This window comes from Archocentrus centrarchus, chromosome 21, assembly GCF_007364275.1.
Source record: "Archocentrus centrarchus isolate MPI-CPG fArcCen1 chromosome 21, fArcCen1, whole genome shotgun sequence".
NCBI lineage: Eukaryota > Metazoa > Chordata > Actinopteri > Cichliformes > Cichlidae > Archocentrus > Archocentrus centrarchus.
The window spans coordinates 996,470-1,014,058 of record NC_044366.1 but is presented as its reverse complement, the minus strand read 5'-3'; the positions used below and the strand labels follow the sequence as shown (position 1 = coordinate 1,014,058).

At 46.2% G+C, this 17,589-nt stretch overlaps 1 protein-coding gene across 1 annotated transcript; it reads right to left on the bottom strand.

The window, feature by feature from the left end:
- Positions 1 to 186: 186 nt before the first annotated feature.
- On the bottom strand, positions 187 to 16,770 carry LOC115801042 (thrombospondin-type laminin G domain and EAR repeat-containing protein). Its single transcript, XM_030758741.1, has 16 exons — positions 16,678 to 16,770; positions 15,781 to 15,989; positions 12,722 to 12,786; positions 12,474 to 12,635; positions 12,150 to 12,382; positions 11,979 to 12,069; positions 11,750 to 11,903; positions 8,879 to 9,010; positions 7,939 to 8,056; positions 7,750 to 7,864; positions 6,735 to 6,918; positions 5,490 to 5,548; positions 5,174 to 5,350; positions 1,915 to 2,093; positions 1,131 to 1,232; positions 187 to 1,059 (listed from the first exon to the last, which is right to left on the bottom strand). The coding sequence occupies exons 2-16, from the start codon at positions 15,860 to 15,862 to the stop codon at positions 906 to 908; spliced, it is 2,007 nt and encodes a 668-aa protein (XP_030614601.1). The 5' UTR covers positions 15,863 to 15,989; positions 16,678 to 16,770; the 3' UTR covers positions 187 to 905.
- Positions 16,771 to 17,589: the final 819 nt, after the last annotated feature.

Genomic DNA, 17,589 nt, shown 5'->3' with positions numbered 1-17,589 from the left:
GGTGTGTTGGCCTTCTCTGAATAAATAAGTTTATAGGTTTAAATAAATAATTCTAAAAATATTTCTATGTTATTAAGGATGATTACAATGTGTTCAGAGTAACAATTCATGCTTTATGTAAATTTTCATTTTTTTGCTAGAAAACAAGAGGTCCACATGTGAGAGGCAGTACGGAAAAGCGGTCGGATGCCGTCCACGCTGAATTATCAGGCAGGAACGCTGTAAGTTGCAATTATTCGACAGCTCATACTGATGACTTTGGATATTACTGCTTATTTTGCCAAAATGTTATTTTAGTGAGCTGATGCACTTTATTTGTGTAATCCTCTCTGTGTTGAGACCAAGGTTATTTTCTGTCACACGTTATGAAGACAATTAAACAAGCTGCAACTGATCTCCAGGGTCTTCATTTCACGGTTTAACTCGTGTCACCAACACCCTTGTTGAAAACACTAGAGTTGGTATTCACGTAAGGAAATACTCGGGCACCTGGGGGAGGATGGGCTTTGTTTAGAGTGCTTATCGAGCACTTAGTGAGAACAGGTCTGTTTTTAAGCTTCAGCGTCTCTGTGATATTTTAGCATCTATATGAGAAACAGGAGCTGCTCTTAGAAAACAGCTGATTGAAAACGGGATTGATTGATCTGTATTCATTTGTATTTTCATCAGGAGGTTTATGGATCATGTGGTTCAAAGGATCAGAGGCACCGTCCTCGTCGGCTTAACATGACTGAAAGTGCTCCATAAATACACGTTAGCCTTTCAGTTTTAGCTGGATTTAAATCCTGGAGCTTCTTCCTCAGGATGAACTCAGAGGAAGTTCAGGCCAGTGAATGGTCATGTGACCTCAGAGGAGTCTGCAGGTCACAGGGAGGTAGTGGAAGGTCGCTGCAGGACGTTTTCACTCAGTAGGTCCTCAGTCTGAACACCTTGCTGAGCCTGGAGGTGGCGCTGGAGTATATGAGGAAGGAGCCTTCATCGGTGCTGAAGTGCTCCCAGTCTCTGCAGCCGAACGTCGGCAGGCTGTGGACGGGAACGAAGCCCTCGTAACCCCGCCACCTGAAAACAACCGCAGAGGTCACCTGAGGTCAGGAAACACAGCACACCTGAGCAGGCGAGCGCATACACACCTGTAGACGACGCTGTTCAGGCCGTACGAGCTGCCGTCGTAAGAGTTTGCCACCACCAGGAACTTCTCGTCTCCGATGGTGAAAAACTCCCAGTCCACCGCGCTGAGCACACCAAGGAGGAGAAAAAGCTTAAAGAGCTTTTTATGTTTTTACTGTGAACCGTTATTTTTATAATAACTCTTTCTGTAGGACACTAAAAATAAAGGGCACACCTGGCCAGGTTTCCAGCTAACACAGAGACACAGACAACCATTCACACCACCAGGTAGCCTAACCCCACTCACTGCATGTCTGTGGACTGTGGGAGGAACCCGGAGAACCCACACAGACAAGGGGAGAACATGCAAACTCCACACAGAAAGGCCCGATGGTGGATTCAAACCCAGGACCTCCTGCTGTGAGGCAGCATGCTAACAACTGCACCACCTGCTGTCCTTTTAATGAATATAATGAATACGTGATAATAATCCAAAAAACCCAAAAGAATTAAATAAACACATAAAATAATATTTTCTTTGAATTCTGAACAAAATGTTTAAAACTGAAATATGTTTTTAAACAAAAATATTTTTGAAAACTAACGAAAAAAAGGTCAAATGAAGCCTTAAAGTAAAATAAAGTACCTTTAATGATCAGGAACCATTCGCGCAGGACTGTGAAATAAAGGTTATTCAACCTTTAATCTACGTGCTGTCCCTTTAATCTCCAGTTAAAAGCAGAAAGTGTATCTGAAGACAACTGAGCACTCAGGTGTGTCAGAGATCAGCTCAGGTGTGTCGGTCACCTGTGTGTGAGGATGTCCTGGAAGCGGATGAAGGTCTGTGTGAGCGTGTTCAGTTCGTACACGGTGGAGTTGATGCTGTAGAGACTCGGGCCACGATCAGGGATCTTCTGACTGTTAGCGACGGCGAGGAAAAACCTGCCATCGATCTGAAACGTCTCCCAGTCCGTCGCTCCCACCGTCTGCAGAGAGAAGAGGACACTCAGAGAACTCGGGCACGAAGGGTAACCGTCCGATAACAGGACACTGTGGGGCGAGGCGCTCCCACTGCAGGAAGCTGCCTTGGTGGTGAAAGAAGAACCTGCTTCTAAGTGGAAGCAGTGATGCTGACTTGGAGAAAACAACCATAACAAGCTCCTCTTTAAAAAGCTCACAGCAGCCAGGTGAGCTCCATGAGGAGGTGTTGAAGTTCTTTGGTGTGGTACCGCTGACAGAGGTCTCCATCAGAGACAGAGACGGGATGTAACAGTCTGAAGGAACTGTTCTGCTCCCTGGAAACAGCTCCAGCTACTTAAGGCCACTTCATTTATTCCCAAAGCCGTGAAATTCTTGCTACAGCAGCTGAAAAGTGATAATAATGCAGATGTTGTGCAGTAAGAAGTCTAAGATGAATGCATGTGTGGTATGTCAGCTGTGAAATGTTAGAGGAAGCTTCAGCTGCAGAATGATCAGGATGCATTAATCATCCACAGCTCCACGTCAGCTGATGGAGGAATCCAAACTCTGTTAATTATGCACTGTAATGCATTACTATTTAAAACCTAATGAGTTATGTGTAATCTATTACTCAGCACTGTTTGTGAGCTGTGTTCAGAGCAGCCTGAGCTTCGGGCTCTGACCTCGCTATCAGAAACTTTAAGCATGTTTAATATGAACCCTGCAGAATCGTGTATGCTGAGTTAAGACCACCACAGCCCATTTCAAGCTCTGAAGCTGTTCTGTGGACCACCTTTAATTACAGGTCTGAGAATCACTCGAGACTGAGATGACGTTCGTCCTCTGCTGAGGTCACCTCCCCGACAGCAGCAGATACGAGGTTTCACTTCCTGCTCGAGATGAGACCGAAGACAAAAACAGGTCAGATGGGAATAAGGAGAAAGCCGGTCCATTTAAGATGAAGTCATTGTGTTTATTACTGTATTTCCCTGCATGTATGACAGCAGGTTGCTTTCTGAAACCTGCAGTCGTGCTTCTCTGGGCGCAGTGACTCCTGCAGCCTGTAGGGGAGGCTGGCGGGGTCTGTATGAGCCATTTGTGGCTCTATTAGACGTGTTGACGTGTGAGGAGTTTAATGTGTCCTGTGCTGGCTGTCAGCAGCTGAATTACAGGCTCGGGAGGTTTCATGAAGCTTTAACATGTTTTTGTGGGTTTCAGGAGCAATAAAAGTCTTTGTTCAGGTGCAGCTGGAAAGCCCCTCACACACACTCATTAATTACAGCGCTCCGGTTTCCTGTGTTTCATCTTCAGTGTGCTTTTTATCATCAGCAGAATGAAAAACATATTTTCATCAATGTGAAGATGATTTTTATGGATCTGCTTTCATGTACAGATCTGTCATCACATTAATGTTTTACCGCTAACTGAAGGAGGCGAGCAGCTGCTGCAGCTCCACCACCTGAAGGTTCACTTTAATATGATATTTATCTTTAATTATTGAGACTGAAAAAGATGAAAATGCTGCAGCGCCGAGCTCTGAGATCAGGAGTTAAAAACAGCTCAGAATGAGGTCCAAACAGAGATCCTCCTGAGATCAAGAAAAAAAGCTCTGATAAATGAGGCCGGCTGATGGGCAGGTATCTGTGTGTGATGCACAGACTCAGGTACGGTCACCATGGCTAAAGTAAACCTGGATTTATTTCTCCTGGGCAGTGACCGATCCCAAACACGTTCCTATCACCTGCTGGATAACATCAACTCCTCCCCTCAAAAGGCTCCGATGACCAAAACGTGAGGGAACAGAAACGCTGGCAGCAGGTGGCGCTCCGCTGTCACGCAGACTCAGATCAGCTGACCAAAGGAGTCAGAGCCGAGTGTGCTGTAACACACCATTAGATTAAAGGGAAAAAAACTCAATTTGTGCACAGAAACATCAAGTGTGGTTGGACAGCAGTGGTTACCTGCAGACACACCTGCACCAATCAGAGCCCGGCTGAGTGAGCGGCTGTGAGTCAGTGTGCGATTTGTGGTCGAGCTGCTGTTATCATCTGACTCATCCTCATCATCTTCATCATGTCTGTCTGTTCCGAAATCTACTGGGACTCACCTGGACAGGTAACCACCACCAAACCAGCTACATGTGACCTGAGGGGGGCGCTGTCATGTGTTCACCCTCCGGAGAGCAGGAAGTTTTTCATTAAATAAAAAACGATAGACGCTCGGACCTGGAAGCAGGTTTGATCTGTCATCACTCAACAAGCAGATTATAAACATGGCTGAATAAAGTTACATCTGTGGAGGAGGGGGAGGAGGTGGGGGTGGAGGAGGAGGTGGTGGAGGAGGAGGAGGTGGAGGTAGTGGAGGAAGGGGGGGGTGGAGGAGGTGGAGGTAGTGGAGGAAGAGGGGGAGGAGGAGGGGGGAGTAGGGGGGGTGGAGGTGGAGGACCAGGGTGTCCACAGGATCTGTCTGTGTAACCAGCCTCGATCCTCAGAGCAGAAGTCCAGCCTGCTTTATGCAAACTGATGATCTTAGATTAGATTAGATTAGATTAGTAGTGGCGCCTCCATCAGTGTTAGCTATAAACTGTATATAAAAGAAGGACGTAGCCACCATGACGTCAAAGCTGGTCAGTGAAGTCGCTGCTCAGACTGAAGGTTTCTGCTTTAAAACCAGATCTGACTGTGACACTGACAGACGCTGCATCCTTATTGGCTCATAACCCACCAGTGACCCTGCTGTGCTGTCTTTGTGACTCTAACAGGACCAAAACAAACTTCATGTTTTATTCAGTCAGATCTCAAAGCCACAAACTCAGGAACGAGTTCACTGAGCTCAGAGAGCAGCTGAGCTGAGGCTCATTTTCTCACAGATAAAAACCAGAACAGTCGCCCCCTGCTGGACGTTAGAAAGAGTGCACTTCCCCTTTGGTGTCACTTTTCAGACCTGGAAGGTAAGCCTATGTTTCATCTCCAGTCTGTGGTCACAGCTTGTTTTTGGAAACAAGTGGAAGGTGCACAGCTGTACAGCAGTAACATAAGAATGATGTCAGAGCATCACAGAGAAACATCTGGATGGAGGTCACACACTGACACAGAGAAACACTGACCGGGATGCTCTGGAACGTCTGGAAACAGCCATCCAGCCAGACGTAGATGGTGGAGCTGATGGTGGTGGTCCGACCATCGAAGGTGTTGGCCACCACCAGAAAGTGGTACGGTCCAACAGTGAAGAACTCCCAGTCGTAGGCCCCGGACGTCAGCAGCGTCTGGTTCACCTCAAATAACTACAAGGACAGGAAGGGCGGGTCAGGACAGAGGACACGAGGACAGGGATGGAGATGATCGACAGGTGGGAACAAGGAAAGGATGCATGGTGGAAAGGATACAAAACAGGACAGAGAGGAAGAAGATCACACGCAGCACCTTTGTGTCAGGGTTCCACCTGTAGATCACACTGTGGATGTTGTGGTTGGAGTCTCTGGCTGAGGACACACAGGGACACATTCACATGATTTCAGCACCTCCGGTATCACAGACAGTGTTCACAGACAGAGTGTGAGCGCAGTGAGTGGAGGTCCAGCTAAGAGCTGTCTAACAGAAACCGTCAGAGTAACAGATCGCTGTGGTCTCTGATTCAGAGGTTTTCCACCTTTATGTGATCTGTGGACACCTCTGGGGTGGGGGGGTCTACATATCTGAGAACACATCAGCCTGAGAACAAATGTATTTTTAGATAAATACAGTACTGGTTTGGACACACTTACTCATTCATATGAATATTAAAGAGGTTCTTGTTGGATTATTTTCATTAGAAAAGTTTCTCAAACACCCCCGTCTGGTTTTTCACCCCTGCTATGAGCTAATCACCGCGGGGCACTAACCCCTCAGGAGCTCCTTCGTAATCTGCCCGTTTTCTTTATTTTATGGATTCTGCAGATATGAAGTCAGGGAATAAAAGTCGGTCCGTTTTTGTTGAACATGTTTTGATGGATTCCGCTGGTGTGCTGTGATCTCACATCCTTCATAATAAAATCTGAGCTCAAACGGCAGCGAGAGACGGCCCACAGAGGCGTGTGATCTAACCACAGTACACCTGCACAGCTCAGCCTCAGGAGGGCTTTATCTTCACAGGAAGCGCACACATGAATGTGGAGTCGGTGTGTTTGAAGTGTTTACACAGGACGAACTGACGAGGAGATACGAGCTCTCCCTCCCTTCAAAGCTCGTGTTTGGTCAGGTGGAAACCGCGTTTCTGATCATCAGAAAGCCTCGTTTTTAACCTTTAACCCCATCAGTAAGATCAGCTGTCCTCGAGCTCCTGCTGCAGGATATTTTACAGAGACTCAATAAATCTGATATCGATAAACTGATATTAATAAAGTGATATTGATAAAGTGCACCTGCTTTATCCACAGTGAAAAACATCCTGATGAAGGACGATGGCTGAATTCATTGAGATGACATAAACCATGAACGCCGCTCTTTGTTATGTTTGCATTATTTTGATGAACTGGGAAATATGTGGGCCTAAAGGTTGAGGTCATCCTGATATTGATGAGGGTGGGTGTGGCGCTCCTGCAGCAGCAGGGATCCATCAGTAGATTCTGTCCCAACTTAAACTGGTCAGATTTAAAAGTTTACATTACAGCACTGTCACGTCCTGCTTACCTCGTCTGTGATTGGCCACTACCAGGAAGCTCTGGTTATGGATGTGAAAAGCCTCAAAGTCCAGGGCAGTGTGAGTCTCCAGAGTCTGATAACGGACGAAGCGCCGCCGCCGCCGATGCCACCGATAGATGACTGACAGCTCAGTCCCCGCCTCTCTGAAGTTTGCTGCCACCACCAGGAAAACCTGAAGGAAACACGACAGTGACTCAGTTTAACGAGCAGCTCGCTGAGGGTTCACGTTCCTCTTTTACACAAGTTTCTGACACGCGGCTCCAAAGGTTTGGTCTGCAGTGACCTCTGACCTCTGCAGTGATTGTTCTCATGCTGCTCTGCATTAACAGGACTGAATACTTGCAGAGCTTTATGCGTGCATGTGTGTGTTACACACTGTGCAAACAAATCCAACAATGTGAACACAAAGGTTCAAAGAGAATCAGGTGTGTTTGTTCTCCTTTTAAAGCGTCCCCCTCCTCCCAGCTGCACCACGAACCTTTAAAACCTGCTTTCAGACCCGGTTCAGCTAGCTTCATTTTACTTCCTGTTTGCAATAAGTGGATTTTCTGTGTGTTTTTTATCAGTGACTCTGAGAAAAACAAGCAGGTCTTTGAGTAGAAGATTATAAAAATGAACAAATGTGCTTTTTAAATATTAAGTTATCTTTCCTGGCTGTTTGTGAATGTTTGCCTCTCAGCCCGTGGACTGAGGTCCAGGTGAAGGACTCCGATGGATTCTTCTCGCCAAAATGATTTTGGCTGACGTCAGCCATGGTTCTAACTTGTGTTTGATTTTATCCATCAGTAATTCTCGCCCAAAGCAAAGATGTGTAACTAACATTTAGTCTCTACGGTAACAGTCAACAGCGTCACAGCGTATATCTGACACCAGCGTCTTCATCGGGTCCAGGCGAGCTTTGCTGTCATTGTACTGAACCTCAGGGGTACACGCTGCTCTCAGCCTCTAACCGCACTTCAAACAGGTGTCGTGGGCGGCGTTGTCGACCGGTGGAACCGCTCACCTTGTCATCAATGGTGAAGTGCTTCCAAGATCGAGCCTCCTGAGTGCTGATGTTCTGGTAGAGCTGGAAGGAGCCATCGGTCCACCTGTAGACTCCCGAGCCGGACCGAGAGTCCCTGCCGAGGAGACACGAGGTTAGACAGAGGACAGAGACTTCTCCAGAGACCTGTTTCTGCTGCTGTTTCAGTACTTGTTGGCTGCAGCCATGAAGAGTCCTTCAGACGGGATGGAGAAGATCTCGACGTCGAAGGTTTCTGAGCGGGTGTAGAGGTCCTGGTAGCCCTCCACATAATCCAGACGCTCCTTATCTGCACACACGGGTAATACAAAGACTGCGTCTCTGAGGCTTCTAGGCTACAGACAAACAGACAAGGCTTTGCCATACGAGGGCAACGTGACACGATTTTCCATCAACTCCACCAACAACCTCGACTCCGGGTCGAGGTTGTTGGTGGAGTTGATGGAAAATCATGTGTGAGGAATGAGCTGCTTAAGCTGTTTAATAATGTCTGCACTTTTTGATTATTAGATCTTTAGAACAATATGATGACTGAGGCCTGAAGACTCTGACGTGAACGAGTCACACGGCGCCACACAGAGGTTTTCACAGGTTATAACTAATGTCTCTGCATGCCAACCTTTCTACAGCAGGCAGGAACATCCAGACTTTTTAAATATTAATTATTGTACATTAATTTAAAGTTGCTGCATATCAGCACACAAACATCACAAACTGTGAAACTGAGGTCACGTTTACAGTGTATGTAAACTGTCACAGTAAGATCACAGTGAGATTTATGATTTATGCTACATTTTATCAGCTCTTTAAAACTTTTCAGAACTCGACTCGTCCTGCAGCCTCGCTCCTGATACGCTGAAGCTTTGCTTGCTTCATTCTTCAGGTTTCATTTTTGGAGATTTATCTTTATAGTATATGAGTTAATAAGATGAGATTCTCTAAAACAACCTCTTAAAGTCGTGTTTAGAACCGTTATTGTAAAATTACACCTTTACTCTGTTAATATGACCTGTTTTAGTCACATGACTGCAGAGGGCTGCAGGTCACACCTGACAGCAGGTGCCTGAGGTACTTCCTGAGTGTGCATCCATGCGAGGACGTTCAGACTCACTCTGCAGCAGCGTCCTCCACCTCAGCCCATCGCAGATGAACAGAGCTTTCCTCTGAGCGTTGAACCACAGCTGGCCCTGCTCCGCTCTCGAGCAGGAAGGAGGATTTCCCAGAGTCACTCTGGCCTCGGCCTCTGAAACACAACAAGAACCCATGTCTGAGTCTGACGGAGCGACCGAGGGCTCCGCTGGAGCACACGGAGGGGTGACACAAACATCACATTAATGGAGTCTGTGAGGAACATGCTCTTCTTCACACTGAAATGTCTTCCACCAAAACAGACAGTTAAAAACAAGATTGATCTATGAAATGCTGACAAATATCAAATTCACATTTTTCTGCTTATTTCTGTTGTTCTGGACTGAATTCACTTCTCCTCAGGCCGACTTCGATGTGCAGAAATCATTAGAGTTTCCTCCTGAGCTGCAGCCTTCATTTCAATGAAACAAAGACCAACACTGAGCAGAGAGAATAATAATAGACTCCATATAAAAGGTGGATATGACCCAAAATGCTCTGAAAGGCTCCAACAGCACAAACACGGCCCAGAGTGTTTTTAGACTTCGATGCTTGGATCACACTTACAGCCAGATATGGTGGGGGTGCGCAGGAGTCGGTCTTTGGGTATGTCATGCTGGATTTAACTCCAGCCCAGGAGAAGCAGGACTCCCTCATCCATGGAGATGTTTCACAGACTCTGGGAGCACGTCCCTGTGTTCCTGTCAGCAGCTAGATTCAAACTGTAAGTGTCTGACAGATAAACAGACGTAATGAAGCGAAGGTTTTCATCTCCTCTGTAACCACAAGAGATGAGTCCTCCGTGACACATCAGACAACTTCACCTGAGGGGCAGCGAGATCCAGACCCAGATTAAACCGCCATCACATTTCCAAAAAATGAGGCGTACCTGAGTCTGATTCTAAGAGTAGCTGAAGGCTCCTGACACCACGTGAGCTCTGCTGTGTTTCCCTCTGTTTGTCTCTGGGAGCAGACACACTGAGATGTGTTGAAATGAGAAGTCGAGTATTTGTGTGGCGCGCTCAGGTATGTAAATCAAGCACACCGCAGACAGAGCTGACGCAGGTCTATATAAACTGTGAGTCATAAAGAGTAGGGATGACTGAAGGGAACGGCGCGAGGCTTCAATCAGCTGAACTTCATTAACTCTGAGCATGACTGACAGCACACGCTCAGCCTAGCTCAGCATCCAGCCATCCTTTTTCTTTGCTGACACCTGAGTACAGGTAAGAGTGGTTGGAGCCTCCTACAGCACACACTGGCTGTCAGGTGGATTTTACACTGGACAGGTCCCTGACACTGCTCCATCCAATAAAGAAAAGCTTCAGGAGAAAGGAAATGACCAAAGTATCGGATGTTGTTAGAGGGTCTGCCAATGAAACCCAGAAACAACTAGAATTACCATCCTGTGGCTCTGTGACGTCCACTACCGGCTTCCAGCCATGTCTGACTGATTCTGCACAAAGATTATCGTCACCAATTCAGCATTCAATCAAAAATGGTCAAATTCTTTCCTTCCACCGCTCACCTGTTACAGATTGGTGCAGCATCTACAGTTTAACATTTGTGCCACATTTGAAGAGATTCTACAGTGTGATGATGGATGGATGGATGGATGGATTTCTCAGGCATACCTGAGATATCCTGTGATGTCATGATGCTTTGGCTGCAGCTCTAGGAGGAACAGACGCAGAATAAACTGCTTCTTTCACCTCAGACGTTCTGATTCTGACACAATAACACAAACACACCTGTATGACTCTACCTGACCTCACACTGTCATGGAAACAACATCAAACAGCAGGACAGAGTGTGAGTGTGAAGCAGCAATCACACACAGTAGCTGCCTGTCAGTCACACAGGTATTTTCATCCTGTCAGTCTGAGGCTCAGGTTACTGGATCGCTGATACCATCACAAGGACAGGTTTACAGTCCAAACACATGCACAGCGGTGGAGGAAGTCCTCGGATACTTTCAGTGGTAAAAGCAGCTAAACACACTTTGCTCAAATCAGACAAAATAGGACACACAAGCTGGTGCTCTTTGTTGGTGCAAAGAGGTGTGTTATGGTTTTGATCCAAACTACAACCTTTTGATAAACCTTAAGAGTCGATTTTAGTGCCTAAATATAACCAGCCAGTAAACAAAGTGAAACTAAGTCTAAACTGTAGCTGCGGCTGATGGCTCGTCCACCTGTGACAACTGCCACCACCGCTGCATGCTCCACCGCAGCCGGACTGCTGAGGAGCAGCCGGTGGATCAAGGCTCACAGATGGTGAGACGCTGTGTAATGTTAGCTTTACGAGCCGGGAAACTGCAAAAGCACAGACAGATGAAATCACTCGTGTTTACCCTCACTGACCTGTTTCAGCTTTGTTTGTCTTGGTTAGTGTTGGTGAGTGAGATGCTGCTCTGTTATTGGTCTGTGCAGCCTGCTAACACCAATGGGTGAAAATGAGCCATTATGGCTAAATCTATATGTTCACATGAAAACATCTCCTTCCTGTTTGGTTCGCATGTGTCCTAAAGAATCAGCTGTTTGTTTCCCAGTTCTTCTCATGCAGAAACATAACCCTGAGCCACTCCAGCCTTTTTTATTATTTATACATGTACACGTATTTATAGCTGTATTTATTTTTTTTTAGCAATTGTTAACAAATAACCAATTACCAGTAATTAAGAAAAATCTAAATGTCAGCTCTAAATATAGAGGTAAAGTAGCAACTGCAGTAAATGTCTCTGTGAGAGATTTGCTGCTGTGACACTGAAGGCCTGCTCTGCATTTAATCTCCCAAACTGCAGGTGGCGCTGGACTAAGATGAACCACCGTAGCTGCTGTGTTTTTCTCCTCACCGTAGGGGTAAACTGGCCCCTGCTGGTCTGGCTGGAAGGGGATGGTCTTCAGGACCTTTGGGATGGACAGCTCAGTCAGACTGGGATCAGTGGCGGGACACAGTCTGGGCGTGGCATCTGAACCAGGAAGCAGGACCAGCTGCCGCAGTAAACCCTGAAGGACAGACAAACCCTCATGAACCAGTGGGACAGACAGACGCTCTGGATCTGATCCTGATCACAGACTCACAGAGAAGCGTCCCCTCCACTTGCCCCTGCTGCCGATGAAGAACCTGGACCCTCTGGTGCTCAGATGGCTGGGGAAGGACTGGACCTGTTTACTGGGGGACAGGAAACCAGTTAATGCCATAGAGCTGGTGTTTGCTGGTCTGTGTGGTGTCAGAAAGCATCTCTGTCTCACAGCTCCAGAGGGAGTCCACAGTCGACGGTCAGTGTGGCGAACGGCCCAGTGACAGCTAGCACCACCGTGTGCCAGCGGTTATCGTCCAATCTGACCTCCTTAAAACTCATCCGGCTCCGCCCACCAACACTGGGGGATGTGGTCAAGAAGTGGAGGCGGTTCTGAGAGATACGTAACCCCAGCAACAGTGAATCAGATCCCTCCCGCAGCAGAGAGAAGATGTACTCATTCGTCTGGAAGCAGAGAGAGAAAGAACAGCTGAGACCGGATTGGACCGGACCGGACTGCACTGACCCAGACCAGACCAGGTTCTGCTCCATTCACCTTCTGTCTCAGTCTGCGAAGCTTCACTGTGGTGACCAATGAGAACTCAGCGGGGAAGTAGTCACAGTTGGTGAAGATCTGGGAGGCGGGGAAACTCAGAGGTGCTGCCATGGCACCGGCCAATCGGAGACCTCTGGAACCTTTGGATTGAACCATCTGCACCTGATGAGGGAGTGGATGGATCAGGTTATCCACCAGTCTATGTTCTGTGATCGTTTCCCTGTTCATACCTTTTTCCTGTGTCCTACCTGAGTGGGCGTGGCTTGTCCTGGGCGTGGCAGGGATCTGGATAGCAGGTCAAGTGGCAGCAGATCTGTGGGGAAACAAACATACAATAATTAGAACAACAGTGCACAACAACAGTGAATGCGTGAAAATGATGAAATAAATAAAATAAAACCTAATAAATAAATAAACATGTTTTCTGTTGTTCTGTTAACCTCTAATCATCCATCAGTCCTGAAGTCTGAATCAGGCTGTCCTGTCTGATATCTCACTGTAGCTCCTGAGCTCTTCCTCTACATTTATATTCCTCTGGTTTTGGTGACTGTTTCAGCTGTGCTCTCTGGTGTGTGTAGACACTGTGTGAGTCCTCTGTTCTTTGTTGTGTCCTCGTCTTTGGTTCCCCTCTTGTTGTGCATTCCCTTGTTTTGTGTTCTTCCGTGTTGTTTCCTACTTTCCTCCTAGTTTCCCAGCTAGAGTATCTCTGGCTCCTGCCAGTGCTGTGTATAGTCATTATATTTTCCATGTGTGATCCAGCAATAAGACTGCATTAAGTTCAGTCTTGTCCTCCGAGTCCTGCACTGGGGTCCCGTTCCCATCACAGACACCACCAAGCAGCTCATCATCCAGCTGCATGAACACCACTGACCGGACCTCCACCGAATCTCCCATAAAAAACAAACATGTTTCACTGGAACTGGATTTAAACAGCAGAGTTAGACTGAACATGCAAATCCGTCTGAACCCATTATCAATGACCAGCGCAGCTAAAAATAAAGACCGAGCAGGTGTAGACAGATTATCTCCCTGATGCTGATTTCAGATCCCTGAAAGCTGATTTTCATGAAAGCAGAGGCAGGTGAAGGTGAGCTTATCACTTAATTTCCTCCAGCTCTGATTGATAAGTGTGTCAGCAGTTAATCTGTATCAGTGCTCACATGTAAATGATCTCAGATCAGTCTATTTTTATCCCCTCGGAGGTGGACGTGTTTCTCTGTCAGAGGCCTCGGTCCTGATCTAAAAATAAAACTCAAGCTTTTCCAGCTTCCTGTCTGCTGGGTCATAGTTTGTTGTTTTATTCTGAAGGAAACTTGCAGATCCTTCATGCATCTGTCAGCACCTGTAGCAGATGTGCTCTGAATCTGAGAAATGAGATCGTCGTGCTGAATAAAGCTGCAGCTCGATTCTTTAAAAATCATTAAAACATTAAAAATCTTTTTTCTGAGTTCTTGTGTGAGGAGAGCGGCTGAGGGAGCAGAAATGTCTGTGTCCTCACTGACAGCATCAGGTCAATGCTGGTTTTTAGCTGGAATTCCCCTTTAAGCTCCTCTGAGGCCGTCTGTGTGTTTTGTTGCAGTGGCGGATCAATGGAAGATGAATGGAGGATGAATGGAGGGAGGGACCGACGGGTACAGAAACAGATCTCACATTTCAAAGACTGAAAACACCAACGCACAAAGCAGCAGAAACATCTCAAATACACCAAGACGTCAGAGTCGGGGCTGCAAACCTTCACCGAGCTCGGACATTTGGTATCAGTGAAGTCAGTGACAGAATGCAGTTCAGGGGTCAGAGTTCACAAAGGTCAGCAACCAAATTTAGAATTTTAGCTGCAGAAAAAAAAAAAAATCAGCTTTCTGGCACACAGTAACATTATCAACAATAATGTCATCAGACGTGTTTACTCAAGACTTTAACCACAACAGAAAGAGACGTGGGATACATCTTTAAGGTCCCCAGCTAACAGCTTCATGCAGTGATACCCTAAAAACACCTAACAAAGAGCTTTCACAATAACAAGGTGTGCTAGCAATCACCAGATTGTGTCCTGAGGCGTAACCCACAGAAGGACCCAGATTTCAGCTGATTACTTGGAGAAGAGAGAGCAGCTCGAGCCACTTAAAGGGAAAGGATACAGTTTAAGGTGTCATGACTGATTGAACAATTGCCGCATTTTTTCCATCTAGCATAATTTTACCTTCCTTATTCCTACACCAGCCCCAATATATTTGGGGGCCTGTCCAGGATCTGAAGAGCAGCAACATCAACACCCAGGAAAATGAGTTATTAATTAAAACATCATGTTTGGATCCAACAGAGCCTTCAACACAATCCCTGCCAGTTTGCCAATATATTTAAGAACCGTGACCAAACCTTTATTTATCCAATCTCATCCAGAATTAAAAGTCTCTTTTTCACAGTGACCTATTCTCAGCTATAACAATGTCTAAATACTTACATGTGACTAAATTACAACCACTTCAGAAAGATGAGATGGTACCTCTACTCTATTTGGAAAACTAAGTATTAAGTTGGATTTGCCTGCAGTTAACACCAAGCTAAATGTAGCAACATCAGAGGCAGAATTCAGTGGTTTGTCCTTATTTGTATTGACGTGATACCAGAATCCTCTCAGTCTCATCAAAATCCAACTACAAGGAGAAAAACCATGATGATAGTTGCAACACCATGGAATGATTGTGTGGTGGATCTTCCTGCATCGGCAGCCTTCAGCACGTGTTCAAAACCAAAACGAGGCTGCAGATCTATAAACATACCGTGATATTTACGATGCCGTGTGGAGCCAGTTCAGCCACAACCAACCTCCAGGTTTGGTAAAGGAACAATATGAAGTGTTAAAGAGTGAACCTATGGAGGCCTCGCGGTGGACACAGTCGCACCTGCAAATCAGTAATGGCTCCTCCCATAGCCACTGATGTCAGCTGTTTCAACTTTGAGTCCCACTTTCTGACGTATTTTTGTGGAAAAACATGGAACTGGTTACAGACTGGACACCAGCGCTGCTTCAGGGGCAAAGAGGCATTTGTAAACCGTTATGGTTCACTTCCCCACCATCCAAACGTGATGTTTATCTTGCATTTTGTAGCAGACTGTTGGTCATTACAGGCTCCTTTGCTGTAGGCAACCATCCGATGTATTTACTGCCCTGTCAGTTATATCGTTTCATTGATATTATTCTTAAACACACACTGGCAGGTTTGTTTGTTTTAACCTGACCTCCATCTGAAGCATGAGACTGTGCAATAAAAAGATGGACTGTCCCTTTAAAGTGAAGTCCTCGTACCTGTACAGGGTCTCCAGCTGTGACTGAGGACTCTGGCGGCGAGCAGCACCCAGGTGAGCAGCAGGGAGCGACACGCCAACATCACGCCTGCGCACCGTCAACAGTGTGCGTTTGACTCCTGCTCACCGACCCGCTTCCTGACCCGCGTCTCTCAGCATCATCATTTTCCTGTCGGCCTGAGGATCTCCTGAGTGATGCTTATTCAATGTCTGTGTGCAAAGGAGAACAGTGAGAAGAACAAGCTCCTGGATTTTGGTTCTTTATCAGTGCTTCCAAACACTTCCACCCGGTGAACTCAAGAGAGCCGTCACACAGACTCAAGAAGCTCTTCATGAACAAGTTCAGACAGCTTTCAGCTAACCATTCATGATAACGGTTAGCAAAGCATCTGTAACTGCACCATTTCAGCCTCATGTCCTCTGCTTTCAGCTCGTGCTCAGTTTAAAGCTAAACTGCTAGCTTTACTTTATGGCTAATAGTTCTCTTTATTCGTAATTTCAGTTATTCCAGCTGTATTTGTAGTTTGTTTACAGTTTTATTAGCTGAACCAGTTAAATATTTAATCTTTTAGCCATACTGCTAAACATGAGAAATAACATAGACTACATTAATGTAATAACACAAGATCACTAATGATTCCAGTAACGCACAAATGTTTCACAAATCAGACTTGGACTGTTTGGAAACAGAAAAAAACAGAAAATGATGATGATGATGATGATAAATGAAGAACTAAAGATGCGAACAGCTGCCGATTGAAACTCAAACCATCTGAACTGGTTTGCGTTCAGTTAACTCTTTGGTCCAGATTTACACGTCAGATCATTTTCATGCAGCTTGGTGAGAGTAAAAGAAACCAAAGGAACATCATGTCTAAGTAATCATATCAAAGCAAACCTGGGTCAGAGGTCAGAGGTCTGGCTCCAGTCCTGGGTCAGTCTGTGAAGAGGTTTCTGCTGGTTTGTCATGACATTTTTGGAGATGTTTGACTTTTTGTTGAGGACAAAGTTTGTTTAAAAAGAAGTCTTCAGAGGTCGTCGGAGTCTCGCAGGTTTCACGTTCGATCGCCTCACTAACGTTCGGTCTTTGTCTCAGTTTGTCTTTAAACCGTCCTGATCATCTTTCCTGGACCTTCATTTCTTTTTTCAGCAGTCCAGAGAAACTCTTTCTTTACTTCACACCAAACATCCAAAATGTTCATTCAGACCTTAAAGACAAACAATCATCTTCAGTCCAACTTTTGAAGCTCTTCTGATGATGTTGGTGGGCTCTTCAGTTTGTGTCCTTCAGGTGCAGACGTTCCACAGCAGGCTGTTCTCAGCACACACGGTTCCCCCTCTGAGGCTGCTGTCTGCACAGCGACTGGAGGTGATTTTCAGCTTCAGGTGAGTCTCACTGAGAGAGAGAGAGTTTACCTGCAGGTGAGCTGGGCTTGCTCACATTTAAATATAAAAGACTGGGAGGAGCTGGAGAGGGAGGGAGCACTGCCTCCTCTTCACCTGTGACACACTTTAACCCACCTAAGAAAAAACCTGAAGCTCTACAGAAAACAGCTGGATGAGCCTGGATGGAGGACAGAGTCCCACCTGAGGAAACAGCTGAGTGCTTAATAAAGATTGAACCTCTGTTTATTGCACTGCTGCAGGCTTGTTTAGGCTTTAAAGGGTGGAGGTCCAGGGTGGAAACCATGAAGCAGCTTCACATCAAGCATCCACCACTGGGAGGAGCTACCTTTAGCTGATAGGTTCACTCACTTCCTGGTGGCAACCATAAAGCCAGTGGGCGACCACACAGTGCGTAAGTGTTTGA

Bases quoted from the DNA above. Each gene is read 5' to 3' on its own strand.
- LOC115801042 (XM_030758741.1), bottom strand. From the start codon at position 15,862: ATGTTGGCGTGTCGCTCCCTGCTGCTCACCTGGGTGCTGCTCGCCGCC. The intron at 6,919-7,749 runs GTGAGCGGTTCC...TGTTTCCTTCAG, and splicing joins ACTTCACCATTGATGACAAG to GTTTTCCTGGTGGTGGCAGC. The intron at 1,233-1,914 runs GTGACCGACACA...TGGTGTGCTCAG, and splicing joins CAGGACATCCTCACACACAG to CGCGGTGGACTGGGAGTTTT.